Source organism: Eublepharis macularius, chromosome 1, assembly GCF_028583425.1.
Source record: "Eublepharis macularius isolate TG4126 chromosome 1, MPM_Emac_v1.0, whole genome shotgun sequence".
Taxonomy (NCBI): domain Eukaryota; kingdom Metazoa; phylum Chordata; class Lepidosauria; order Squamata; family Eublepharidae; genus Eublepharis; species Eublepharis macularius.
Window position 1 is genome coordinate 112,646,190 of NC_072790.1, and position 12,871 is coordinate 112,659,060.

At 41.5% G+C, this 12,871-nt stretch overlaps 1 protein-coding gene across 1 annotated transcript in view; it reads left to right on the forward strand.

Moving 5' to 3' along the window:
* The first annotated feature begins 6,627 nt into the window (after window positions 1-6,627).
* Window positions 6,628-12,871, forward strand: part of LAMA2 (laminin subunit alpha 2) — a 703,642-nt gene continuing 697,398 nt past the window's right edge. Inside the window, exon 1 of the mRNA XM_054974995.1 lies at window positions 6,628-6,772. Within this exon, the coding sequence (XP_054830970.1) occupies window positions 6,661-6,772 (112 nt within the window). The 5' untranslated portion in view covers window positions 6,628-6,660. The remainder of the gene's footprint in view (window positions 6,773-12,871) is intronic.

A 12,871-nucleotide genomic window follows, 5' to 3' on the forward strand; every position in this document is an offset into this window, starting at 1 on the left:
ATTTGCAAATTTGGAACAATGGATCCTGCAAAGTTTGAATCAGGACACAGGATTTTTCTCCCATTAAAGATGCTAATTTTCTGTACTTTACACCCAGGCTCTATCAAGTTAACTACAACATGTATTATAGCTAGCTTCTTGACACTCTAATTTACAATACCCCTCCCACCCTCTGCTTGGATTATAAGGACTCCTTCCTTCTTCCACTCCTTGTATCTGATGAAGGGAGCTCTGACTCTTGAAAGCTCATACACTGGAAATCTAGTTGGTCTTTAAAGTGCTCCTGGACCTTCTTATAGACCAACCATGGCTACCTACCTGAAACTATCCAGCTTTCAAACTCACTGATATGTAACTGCTCTTAAATATCTTTACAGATCAACAGAGGGTCTATCCAAACTATGTCTTTACTAACATTCAAAATCAGGATTATCTTGAATATATGGTTCACACTAAGAACTGAATGTCTATGTGTTTCATCACTGGGTAAGCAAAATACAGAAAAATGTTTTATGTATGCTTAAGAATGATTGATAGCTACAAAGGCATTATTTATGCTGTCATTTTACTGGGAGAAAATGCATGCCAATTCTGAGAAAGCATAAGAAATAATGTGAGTCCTTTGAAAAAAGTGCAAATATCTACAGCATATGGGTCCAGATCTCAATATTGCTTCCTGTGGCCAATGAAAACAACTCTGTTCAACATGGATGAGTACTGGAGAAAACAAATGGATTGTATTTATTTAAACAGAGCAGAACACTTTGTCAGCACAATGCAAAGTGCATCTGAATTGAATTTTGCACCTGATGTAGCTGAGGAAATATGTGAAGAAAGTAGGGTAAATGGAAGATGTCATGTGAATTGTCAGGACAGTGTATCTATGGCAGACTTCTTTATGTTGGTAATATGTCATTTGGTGACCTGTGCATCATCTTGAGTTGCCATAGGCATACTTTCCTGTAACTCTCATGCCAAGTTACAGCAAGAATTCTCTGAGATTGCTTATTGTTGTCCTGGAGCATTTGTCAGGACAACAAACCTCTCCTTAGCTTTTAACTCACAATGTGCCCTTCTTTAAGATGCTGGGAAGCAGTATTAACTGGGATATTTCATAGTTGCAAGGAAGATGTCTGCTTTTTCTTCTGGGAGCTGATCAAGATAATATATACGTATGAGCAAAGTGTGCCTCCAGTTTTAATACAGAAATAAATGTGTCCTAGAGATAAAATATTGTCCACAAAGGGTTGTGCCACAGTACACTGATCTTCAAGTTGCTCCAAGACTCTTTCAGACTAGTCCTAGTTATGTTTATTCCAATGTAAATCCCAGTAAAATCAATGAGATAGGTTTTTGTGTATGAGAGAACTACTATCATCCAGTATTGGCTGTTTTTCTCTTATCCTGCAATGTGTATGATGTGACACATCATGTGAAATTATTTCTCTGGAGTGCATTCTAGATGTTGAAACCCTTGAAGTTTCATTTTTGTAACTTCTATATCAATGTGTTTTCTTGTCCTGTCCTCTTTTCTTCTATTACATTTTTTCGCAGTCTTGAAACTCAGCATCCTCCTTGGCCATCTCAATTCTGTTGTCAAGACCTTTCATTGGCTGTCCTTCTGATCCAATATTTCGACCACAGAGGAAGAATGGCATGACAATTGAATCATATGTATTGATTTTTGTTTCTAATGAAATATCTTCGGCCTTCCAAACCTTTATTAAGATGTCTGTCCTTGGCAGCACATACTCCAGTCCTTTTTCTATAATCCTTATAGCTATTTTATGTTACCTTTACAACTCGGCTTCATTACTGACCTTCCAAAGAATATAAATTATTCTGCTAGAGTGTCACACACTTAGGAACATCATCTTGTACTCTCTTTCTCCATTCAGGGCAACAAAGTTCACTATGTTGTTAAACATATTTCACTAATGAACAATTGGAGCTTCCCTTGAAGACAACTTAGAGACACTCCAGTTGGTATAGAATGTTGCAGTTCAGTTACTATCAGGATCTAGGTGGAATGTGTACATCATATGCATTCTGCAAACATTTCATTGGTTATTATCACTTTTAATTTTCTCTCAGTAGCAGATCAAGTTCTCCTTAGCCTGGCAACAGCAAAAGTCATTTACTTGCCTTGTATTTGTCCAAAAGTAGCTTATAAATATTTTATTTTACTTATTCTTTGTTGCACTAATTTAATGTCTGTATTTTAAAAAATAAAATAGTTTGATCTAACCAAAAAAGTCCAGCATATGATGCTCTTGAATAAAACACATAGTATGTTTGAAAAAGCCTTGCCTGTTTCGTTCCAAGTTGCTTCGTTGTAGCAAGCTATTCATGTATAGTCCTAACACGGGCCATTGATAGATAGAGACAGAGACAGAGACAGAGACAGAGACAGAGACGGAGACAGAGATAGAGTATAATATATAGCACATAGTAGCAGGACTTCAGGGCCACTTCACAGGGCAAAATTTTGAAAAGCAGCATGGGCAACGTTTTCCTTGTGACTGCCTTCTATCCAGACTTTTCTGTAGTTGGACCCTGACAATCTTGCTGTGGGGATGCAAAGCTTCTCTTCCTTTCTTAACTAGCTAAGGTATTGATTTCTGTATACTAGATCTGATAGATCATTCACATTAATGCTTGCTCATTGATCTTCTAGAGTATAGTATACAAGTTCTCTTGAGACCTTTTACATTAATCAAATTGGATTTTAATATGGTATGCTTGAGTCATATTGTAGTAAAGATACTTCCATATTAATACTGGTAAATTAAATATGAATTAAATGCCTGTCAGTTTCCTCTTTGCCAGTTGTGAAAATCTGCTGTGATGAGACAGCTGAGTACTACATCAAAAGGGATCAAATTCCCAAGAGAAAGTTATGTTACAGTGTAATCCTATGAATAACTCCAGTAACTGTTTATATGATGGTACCGTTAGTCAGTTGCAGCAAAACCAAAAAGGGATCTTTGGCACCTTAAAGATGAACAAATCTACTCAAGATTCAATGGACAGGTTCATAAATTCATTTTAATTAATTAATTAACTAATTTGTTCATTCATGGGCAGTTCATTAAATTCATCTGTGTCCAGATTTCTGTTATGGTGTAAAGGACAGAGAAGGAAGCAGTGTGGGAGGCATGAGATTCTCTGCTACGCTGTGAAAAGAAACTGGCTGGAACAATCCATGTGACCAAACTATTACACGACCAATGAAATGGCAACTTACTGTGCTGATGTAATTTAACTACTTAGTAAACTGATAATGTGTAAGACCCGGTCAAGGAGTGGCAAAAAATGCACCGTGTATCTGCACCATAACAGAAATCTGGGTGAGCAGTGAACTGATAAAATTATCCTCAATGCTTAGCAGAACATTACAGGCAACTCATTTAAATGTGTGTTTTCACACACATTTTAAATTCCCTCCTTTCACTTTTAAAATCCTGTCTACAGTCTACAACAGGGGACTCCATCAGAAAGCTTGCCAGCTGCTGTAGAGTAGCCTGTGTATCCTCTAGAAGACCCAGGAAAAGATAATTAAAAATGGCTCTAGGCTTAAAAAAATAAAGTTTTTATCTCATAGGATTTCTTTCTGTGCTGCTTAGCTGATATCTTCCAATCTTGTGCTCTTCCTAATCCATGTTCTATTGCTAGAACTGAATAAAATTTAGTGAACATGTTGGGGAGGGCGAAATAGCTCAGGATATTTTTTTTTTACTACTCAGAAGCGTTCATTAAAGAAAAGTGTGGCTGTCCCTGGTCTACATAATTGGGAACTATCATTATGTTTCAATCATCATGTAGATTTTATTCCAATTTTCAAACCAACACTTGGAGGTTGGGAGCAGAGAGAGAGTATGTATTTCCCCTACACCCCCCCACCCCATACTGAAATAAAGTATGAAAGAGGCTATTACAATCAAAACTGTCCCTTGGGAAATGTGTAGTTACCCCTCAAAACTGTCTCAAATGGCTGAGAGGCAGTGGTGCAGTAAATGGGAAGAGGTTGAAGTGGGAGCTATGACTATGGCATAGAACTTACTAAGCTGTTTCAGCTTCACTGTTTACACTGAGTAGCACATGGACGCACTATATCTGTGTTCTCAATTAGAGATGGGCACAGAACAAAAAAAAAATGAACCAGGAGGTTCATGGTTTGTGGGTTTCACGAACCATGAACCACAGAACTGGACCAGTTATGAACTAGTTCATGGTTCGTGGTTCATGGGATTTAAATGCCCCTTTACAGCCTTAGCAGCAGCAGGGAAAGGGGCGTTTAACAGTTTAAAGGGCCCTTTCCTGCCTTGCAAGCGGCAGGTCCCTTTAAACCATCAGCTGGCAGGCGACAGGGGGTGGGGAAGCGGGCTGCCTCCTCTCTTGCCTTCTTGCCCCTTTGTCAGCACTGCTGTGCACCCTGGCAGCATGGTAGGTGGGGAAGCCTGGAGGCAAGCGGGGAAGCAAGCTGCCTCTCTGCTTGCCTTCCCATCCCTTCACCAGAGCCACTGGGTGCCCAAGCGGTGTGGCAGGCAGGGAAGTGGGGAGACAAGCAGGGAGGCAGGCTGCCTCCTTGCTTGCCATCTTGCCTCTTTGCCGGCTCTGCCGGGCACCCCAGCACCATGGCAGGTGGGGAAGCGGGGAGAGAAGTGGGGAGGCGGGCCACCCCTTCCCGCCTCTTCATTGGCGCTGCGGCAGGCAGGAAAGTGGGGAGGCAAGCAGGGAGGCAGGCTGCCTCCTTGCTTGCCATCTTGCCTCTTTGCCGGCTCTGCCGGGCACCCCAGCACCATGGCAGGTGGGGAAGCGGGGAGAGAAGTGGGGAGGCGGGCCACCCCTTCCCACCTCTTCATTGGCGCTGCGGCAGGCAGGAAAGTGGGGAGGCAAGCAGGGAGGCAGGCTGCCTCCTCACTTGCCTTCTCACCCATTCGCCGACCCTGCTGGGTACCCCAGCGGTGTGGCACGCAGGGAAGCAGAGAGGCAAGTGGGGAGGTGGGCTGCCTCCTCGCTTGCCTTCTCGCCCCTTTGCCAGCACTGCCAGGCACCCCAGTGGCACGGCAGGTGGGAAAGTGGGGAGGCAAGCAGGGAAGCAGGCTGCCTCACTGCTCACCTTCCTGTCCCTTTGTCGGAGTCGCCGGGCGCCCAAGCGCCGTGGCAGGCGGGGAAGCGGGGAGACAAGCGGGGAAGTGGGCTGCCTCCTTGCTTGCCTTCTTGATCCTTCACCAGCGCTGTCAGGTGCCCCAGCGGCTTGGCAGGTGGGGAAGCGCTGAGGCAAGCGGTGAGGCGGACTGCCTCCTCGCTTGCCTTCTCACCCCTTTGCTGGCACTTCTGGCTGCCCCGGCGGCATGGCAGGCGGGGAAGTGGAGAGTGAAGCTGGGAGGTGGGCCACCCCTTCCTTCTCCTTCACCGGCACTGCCAGGTGCCCCAGTGGTGCGGCAGACAGGAAAGCGGGGAGGCAAGCAGGGAGGCAGGCTGCCTCCTCGCTTGCCTTTTCACCCATTCGCCGGCCCTGCTGGGCACCCCGGCGGCGTGGCATGCAGGGAAGCAGGGAGGCAAGTGGGGAGGTGGGCTGCCTCCTCGCTTGCCTTCTCGACCCTTTGCTGGTGCTACCAGGCACATCAGTGGCACGGCAGGTGGGAAAGTGGGGAGGCAAGCGGGGAGGTGGGCTGCCTCTTCACTTGCCTTCTCACCTGTTCGCCCGCACTGCCTGGCGTCCCGGCTGTGTGGCAGGTGGGGAAACGGGGAGGCAAGCGGGGAGATTGACCACCCTTTCGCTGGCACTGCCAGGTGCCCTGGCAGTTCTCAATATGTTGAGTCAGTTACGCGCTGTGAGTTGTATAACTCAATGGAAAAAAAAACATTTCTGTAGGTAGTGGTGCCCTGATCCAAGCTCTGTCATTTATTCATAAATCCACACTCCCAAGACTCTATGCTGCTGGTTTGGCAGTACATGTATCACGTGCTCTCTTTTGCCGCCTAACAACATTCCCTGCCTATTATAAAATACAGTGTTCTAATCTGCTCCAGCTTAGTTTTATCATTAATGTCCTGTTCTCTCTTCATGCCATCACCACCCATGAATGTGACCTTTTATTTACAAAAAATCTAAATATATCAGGTGGCACTATACATGTTTTTTTTTTTAAAGACAAGTTCTTGCCTACAAATTTATAATGTTTTACATCCCTTGGGGCTAATTTTGTACCTAGCAAATCTGATGTGGAAATGGTACTCTAGGTCATTTAGAGCAAGCCCACCTACCAAACCAGATTTAAAGGCTTCCTAAACCTTTCTGTTTTTTAAAAAAGTCTTTAATGATGTGACCTTGCTCCCATATCTCCACCCTAGGCAGGCATATAACCCCCCTCCCCCCTCTTAATGTGTGCTAAACCGAGTTACCTCCCTCTTTGGAAAGGCTCCCTGATTGTTCATTGTCTTGTGACCCTCGGCCCCTTGGCCGGTGCCTGGCTTTGGAGTGAGTCTGGCTGGGGGAGTGAGTAAAACCAGCCGCAGAGGACAGGGGTGTGTCCTTCCGCGGTCCCCTCCCTGAGGCAGCCAGAGGCTTCACTGCCTCCCAGCAAGCGTCTCTTCTCACTCGTTTCGCTAGCCAGAAGGCAGAGAGGTAGCGGTTTTTGCTGCTCCGGAGCAATGGCTCGGGCAGCTTTGCCGCCTCTCTTGGTCCTCACCGCGTTTTTACTGACCCGGTGCACCACTCAAGTTTTGCGGCAGCAGCAGCACTTGGCAGCGCCACAGCAACGAGGTACAGTATGGTTTGGCGGCATGGAAATAGTTCCTTAAAGCTGTGCATCCTAGTCTCCCTGAGGAGTTTCTTGTGTGTGTGTGTTGGGGGGGAATTCCCCAAACAAACCCCAAACTCCATTCTCTTTTGCTTCTTTCTTCTCTTCCTCTCCCCCCTCCCCCTTTGTCCTGAGGCTTTCCCCCGGTGACAGTGAGGGAGAGAGAGAGTCTGCAAACTTGGCAGCAAGTTGGCAGCGAGGTTTTCCTGCCAGTGGTAGCTCTGAACTGCATCTCACAGATGGACCGAAGAAGCACTTTGGAGAGCTGTGAAAGTCGGGATCTAAGTTTCTCTCTTCTAATGAAGCTGTTAAACAGGCTGCTGGGCTTCCACGCTGCTCTGGGGAGACCTCGCTTTCGTGAGGAAATTTGATTACTTCCCCTCTCCCCCACATTTTGAAACAGATTCTCATTTTCATCTTTTAAGCAGAGGGGTCTTGCACGTGTTAGTAGTTATACATCCATCGCCGCCACAGCCCCCCTTTAAAATGAGTCATATGAATATCGGTCTTCACATAGTTTGGAGTTCCTAAATATGAATGGGGGACATGTCATTCTCCTCTGAGAAAGAACACTCACACCCCATGTTCTATTATTATTATTATTATTATTATTATTATTATTATTATTATTATTATTATTATTATTATTATATGTAGGTATTTATGTATGCCAGGACCTGTACTAAGCAGTTCTACATACTGAGTGTCGTCATTTACTAGTGAGTTACACTACAATTTCAGTTCAGTTTAGGCTACGTCTGTGATGGTAGTTCCAAATGAAAGTTACAATGAATGAATACTAGGAAATTAAAATGAACATGGAATACTAAAGCATGACTTCTGGACACACAATATTTTGTGTTTATAACTATATAATTCTGTTGCAGGAATTATTTGCATATTTATTTGTTGTTCATTCTTCAATGTGATCAACAAAAATGGAGAAAATAATTTGGAGATGACGCAGACACATGATTCATATTAATTAGTGACAGCAATTGCTTTAAACTCATCTGAGATACATACAGCTTGATGCTATGAATAATGACTTGGAAGTCAATCCTGCAGTAAAAGTACATAAGCTTGTTAGTAATTAAACCCCAAAGCCTGATGTAACAATAATCACTGGCCATGTTAGGAAAAATATAATTAAACAATGCTAGAATAATGAAGATTGATCATAGTTTTAATGCAACAATCCAAATGTAATAAAAAAAAAACCCTGCAAAGCATCTAAGGACCTTTCATCCATCCCAAGGTTTGGGTGAGAGGGTTACACTTACTTATTAGTTGTGATGTATTACCCACTTTAGAATCTCAAGCAGCTGGCTTCTTGATGCTATTTTTGACTCTTAGGGAAGATGAATGGGGCTTAAAAATCCTATGCACACATGCTTGGGAGTAAATCCCATTGAAATCAGTAGGACTTAACTGCTAAGTAAATGTGTATAGGATTGGGCTGCACGTGTCTTCATAGAATTTAAACAGCATTACAGTAAATTAAGAGGAGAAAAAACTAACCCTGATATGTTAACTACATTTGGAAGTTGACTCATTGGAAAACAGGGAACAGTCAGTCACATTTTAAAATAGCACATTTAAAATATATCATGGCATATAGTCACTACAGTTGTCCTCTATGGTAAAAGGACTTCTTTAGCATTTTGTCACCTTCTCCTCTTACTGATACTGTTATTATTGTTCTTATAAGGAAATATATAGAGATTCATCAAAGTACACGATAATTTACAGAGTAGCATAAGCAAAAAAGACAAGCCATTTCCATGAGGCCTTTGCAGTTTACTCTTCCTAAGTAAGTGCAAATGTGGTTATTTGTTCTTGGGCTTCGTTTCACTTGACAACGAGTACTGTATTAAGTGGTAGATTTTGTGAAAGAAGGCTCTTAAGGAGGCACATAGGTTACAGTTTATTCTGAAAGCTGCGGAAAATAATTTTGGTCATTAGCATGGACAGCTAGACGTGAAGTAGATGCCAGAAATAGATGAAATGTTTCAAAGTGTAATATGGTCCATGGGAGGGTACATATTTGCCACTGCCCTGCTCAAGCAATCTGCTCTGCAGAATAGGTCTTCAACCCCGGAATCTTAGGGGTTAAGACTTATGTCCAGTAAGTATGTCACAGGTCAGAACCTTTTAAAACATTTCTTCCCTGCTGGTAACATTTTGCTACACTAGTACAGGCATCTCCTGAAATATGTCGCTCATCACAAGATCCTCTGTATGTAGAAACATGACCTCACAACTCAATCATAGCAAGAGGATACTATATCCCTCAAAAGGATACAGTTTGCCACTGTTCACTGCGAGATACTATCTATACATTTTTATTCTACCATTTCTCCAAGGGGCTGAGTATTGCTTACATCACTTTCTTCCATGTTAGGTCCCAAACAACCGTGTGAAGTAGTTTAGGCTGAGAAAGAATAACTGTCCCAAAGTCACCCAGAGGCTTTGTGTTGACAGGAATTATGAGTCTGTGTTTCCCCTTGTCTAAGAATCCTAAGCACTTTTCACTGCATTGGTCCTCATCTGTGATGCACTGTGTCTTGCAGTGATCCCTGAGTCTTGCCATTCCAAAATCAAAAAGAGTCCAATAGCACCTTTAAGACTAACCAATTTTATTGTAGCATAAGCTTTTGAGAATCAAGTTCTCTTCGTCAGATGCATGTTACAGAGACTGGTCAAATATAGAAGAGGAGGAAGGAGAAGGGGAGGAGAGAGAAGAGGCAATTGGGGGGGGGAATGGCCTCTTCTCTCTCCTCCCCTTCTCCTTCCTCCTCTTCTATATTTGACCAGTCTCTGTAACATGCATCTGACGAAGAGAACTTGATTCTCGAAAGCTTATGCTACAATAAAATTGGTTAGTCTTAAAGGTGCTACTGGACTCTTTTTGATTTTGCTACCACAGACTAACACGGCTAACTCCTCTGCATCTATTGCCATTCCAAAGAAACCTGTTAGGGTGAAATGAGGAGAGGATTCTGAGAAGTGCAAGATTGAACCAGTTTAATAACGAATCATAAGTAGGCTCCATATCTTTATGATGCTTCTGTAAGTCTCTTCTACCTAAAGCCACTACTGAGGTCCTCTAAACTATGTTAAAATCCGTGCAGTTATTCTGCCCTTTCTCACTGCAGAGGTGTTAATCTTTACAAACAATATTATGTGATAAATGTTGTCATATTGCTTTGAAATATTTTGGTGTATTACTGTGAAATATGTCAAAAGTATTTTGGGCCACGACACAGTTAAGACTTCATACAAGATTTCCAGATGGCTATTAAAATGTAGGTTCCAGCACATCTTGCACCTCAGACAATATGCTAGTCTGTAATTCTACTTTATAAATTGTTTGGAGACATCTGCGGTCAGAAACCTGGAGTTAATTTAATATTTAGCTCTTTGCCTCATATGTTACTTATTCTTCTGTTGACTGAAGTATAACCCCCCCCCAACACATCAGATCTGCTAAGAAAAACAGTATTTTAGAGTGTTGTCTCTTAAAGATCAGAACATACTGTCACTTAGGCAGACATACCTAAAAGATATATAGTGGCTCTTTAAAAGCAAGTTTGCACACATTCCTGCTTCCTTCAGAATATTAGAAAGACTTTTTGTAGGAGTGGAGAAAATATTTTAAGCAGTTCTATGAAGTGATTAAGAAAATTCTCAAAGCTTAGAAGAGTTGTAACTTTTATAGACAAGTTACAACATGACATGAATTTAAGTTTCAGATTTTACGTTGCAGATTTAAGAACTGAGCATTTAAATCTGTATAGTCAGAGTCAGTTTGAAAGTTAGATAATTATTTGGATGTCAATACGTGAGCCAATTTTGATATTTTCAGGTGTGTTAGCCATGTTGATCTGTAGTAGAAGAGCAAGATTCAGGTCCAGTAGCACCTTAAAGACCAATGAGATTTCCAGGGTTTAAGCTTACGAGAGCTTCTTTCATCAGCATCTTCCTTGTATCTTTGTGACTAGTAAAGTTGCAGAAGTGCAACTTCTGCAGAAGTGCAACTTCTACAAAGACACATTCATTGAAGTAGCATAATGATTAATGTCAGCTCCAGTTTAAAAAATAACAATTCAAAATTATTTTGCTCTCTGAAGAATGTCTGATATTGATTATGGTTTGAACAGCATGATGCGTTGATCATGTATGGCTGCTGTGTAATGATGTACTATAGGTGATTTTCTAGACTATTGTTTTGTATGCTTCACAATATTTAACCTGTTGCTCCTGCTTAGTCATGGCTCTCTAGAGCTCTCTCAGCCCCACCCACCTCACAGGGTGTTTTGTTGTGGGGATAATGATAACATACTTTGTAAACTGCTCTGAGTGGGCATTAAGTTGTCCTGAAGGGTGGTATATAAATTGAATGTTGTTGTTGTTGTTGTTATTATTATTATTATAGAAGAAGAATGCTTAAATTCATATGGAAAAATATCCTCCAAAACAATTATTTCTGTGAATGGTATTATACATACAGATGTCTGCATTCTGCCGTCCAGAACAGTATAACATAAACTGCTTATCTGTGTTTGAGAATACTGCACTTGGCAAAAATTTATACTAGTATTCTGCAAAAAGGTGAAATCCTGCCCTCAAGTCATAGTTAACTTATGGCAACCCCTGGTGGGGTTTTCATGGCAAGAGACTAACAGAGGTGGTTTGCCATTGCCTGCCTCTGCAACCTTGGTCTTTGTTGGAGGTCTCCCATCCAATTAAGAACCAAGGCCATCCTGCTTAGCTTCTCACAAGATCAGGGTCTCCTGGGCTCTCTAGGCCCAGGAGAAAGTAAATTCTTTCACATGGATGAAAGACTGCATCTTTATTCAACAAGTATCATTTATTGTTTCTTTCTATTTAAATCTAATAATAAAAGAATTTATTATTATAAATTCATTCATTATAATCCATATATGATATTCCTGCTTTTCAATATTTATTTAGCCAACACAAGAAAGAGTAGACTATTATGCACTCTTCTGCCTTTGAAAAAATGTCAGAAAACCCAGTTAGTTCAAAATGTTGCTAGCCAATTATTGTTGAGTGCAAGATGGAATGACGCTATTACCCTTATTATATTTCAATTGACTACCAGTTTGAATCTGAGCCTAATTCAAAGTACTCTTTTTGACCTTTAAAAATCCAAGTGGTCTGAGCCTAAACTACCTCAAGGATCACCTTCTACAATATGAATGTTCTCAATGGAGACATGAAGATGTTCTGATCCATGAAGCTTGCATGCCTCTTTCTTGGCTAGTGTTCAGGAGGACACTTAAAATTTTCCCCAGCAAATATTTGGGCTATTGCGATTGCTAGTAGACTGTTTTTATCTTTTGTCTGCGAGGATAGGCTCCCATTTTGTTTTTACTTTGTTACTAGCTGATTTGTGCATTTTTATTGACAGGTGTTGGTTTGTTTTATTGTTATTGGTTTATTGTGTTGTGTATTGCTTTTCATGAATTTTTTAAGTTGTTGGATGACTCCATGACATGAAAAAGTGTACAGTCCTGATATTACTGAATCAGTTGGAATTGTTGATTTTACTGATGCCAGAACTGAACCATCTCCTTAAATAACAGCTGGCAATATAATCTCTTCCTTCATGGGTGCATCTGCATCACATAATTGCTGTGCTGCTTGCCAGAGTTTTCCAACAGTATATTTTTTTACTCAACAAGACCTACAGCAGCCGCAGCAATGATACACCAGTTAACTGTTGAGAAAACTTATTTATTTATTTATTTATTTATTAGATTTATATCCCACCTCCCCTGCAAGCAGGCTCAGGGCGGGTCACCATATCATAAATATTAATAAATATAATAATCCATAAAAACTTATCACGAATAATAAATATATTTTCCCAGTCCAACTCAAGTATTCTTTCAATATCCAGTTCTGATATAAGGTGATAGTTTGATGTATATAAATACTGTTTTCTTAATAATAAAATATAGCCTGATACCAAAATCAGCTGAATTCTTGCATTTGCATTGCAACAACTTGCCATGCTTGGCTGCTTTAGCAGC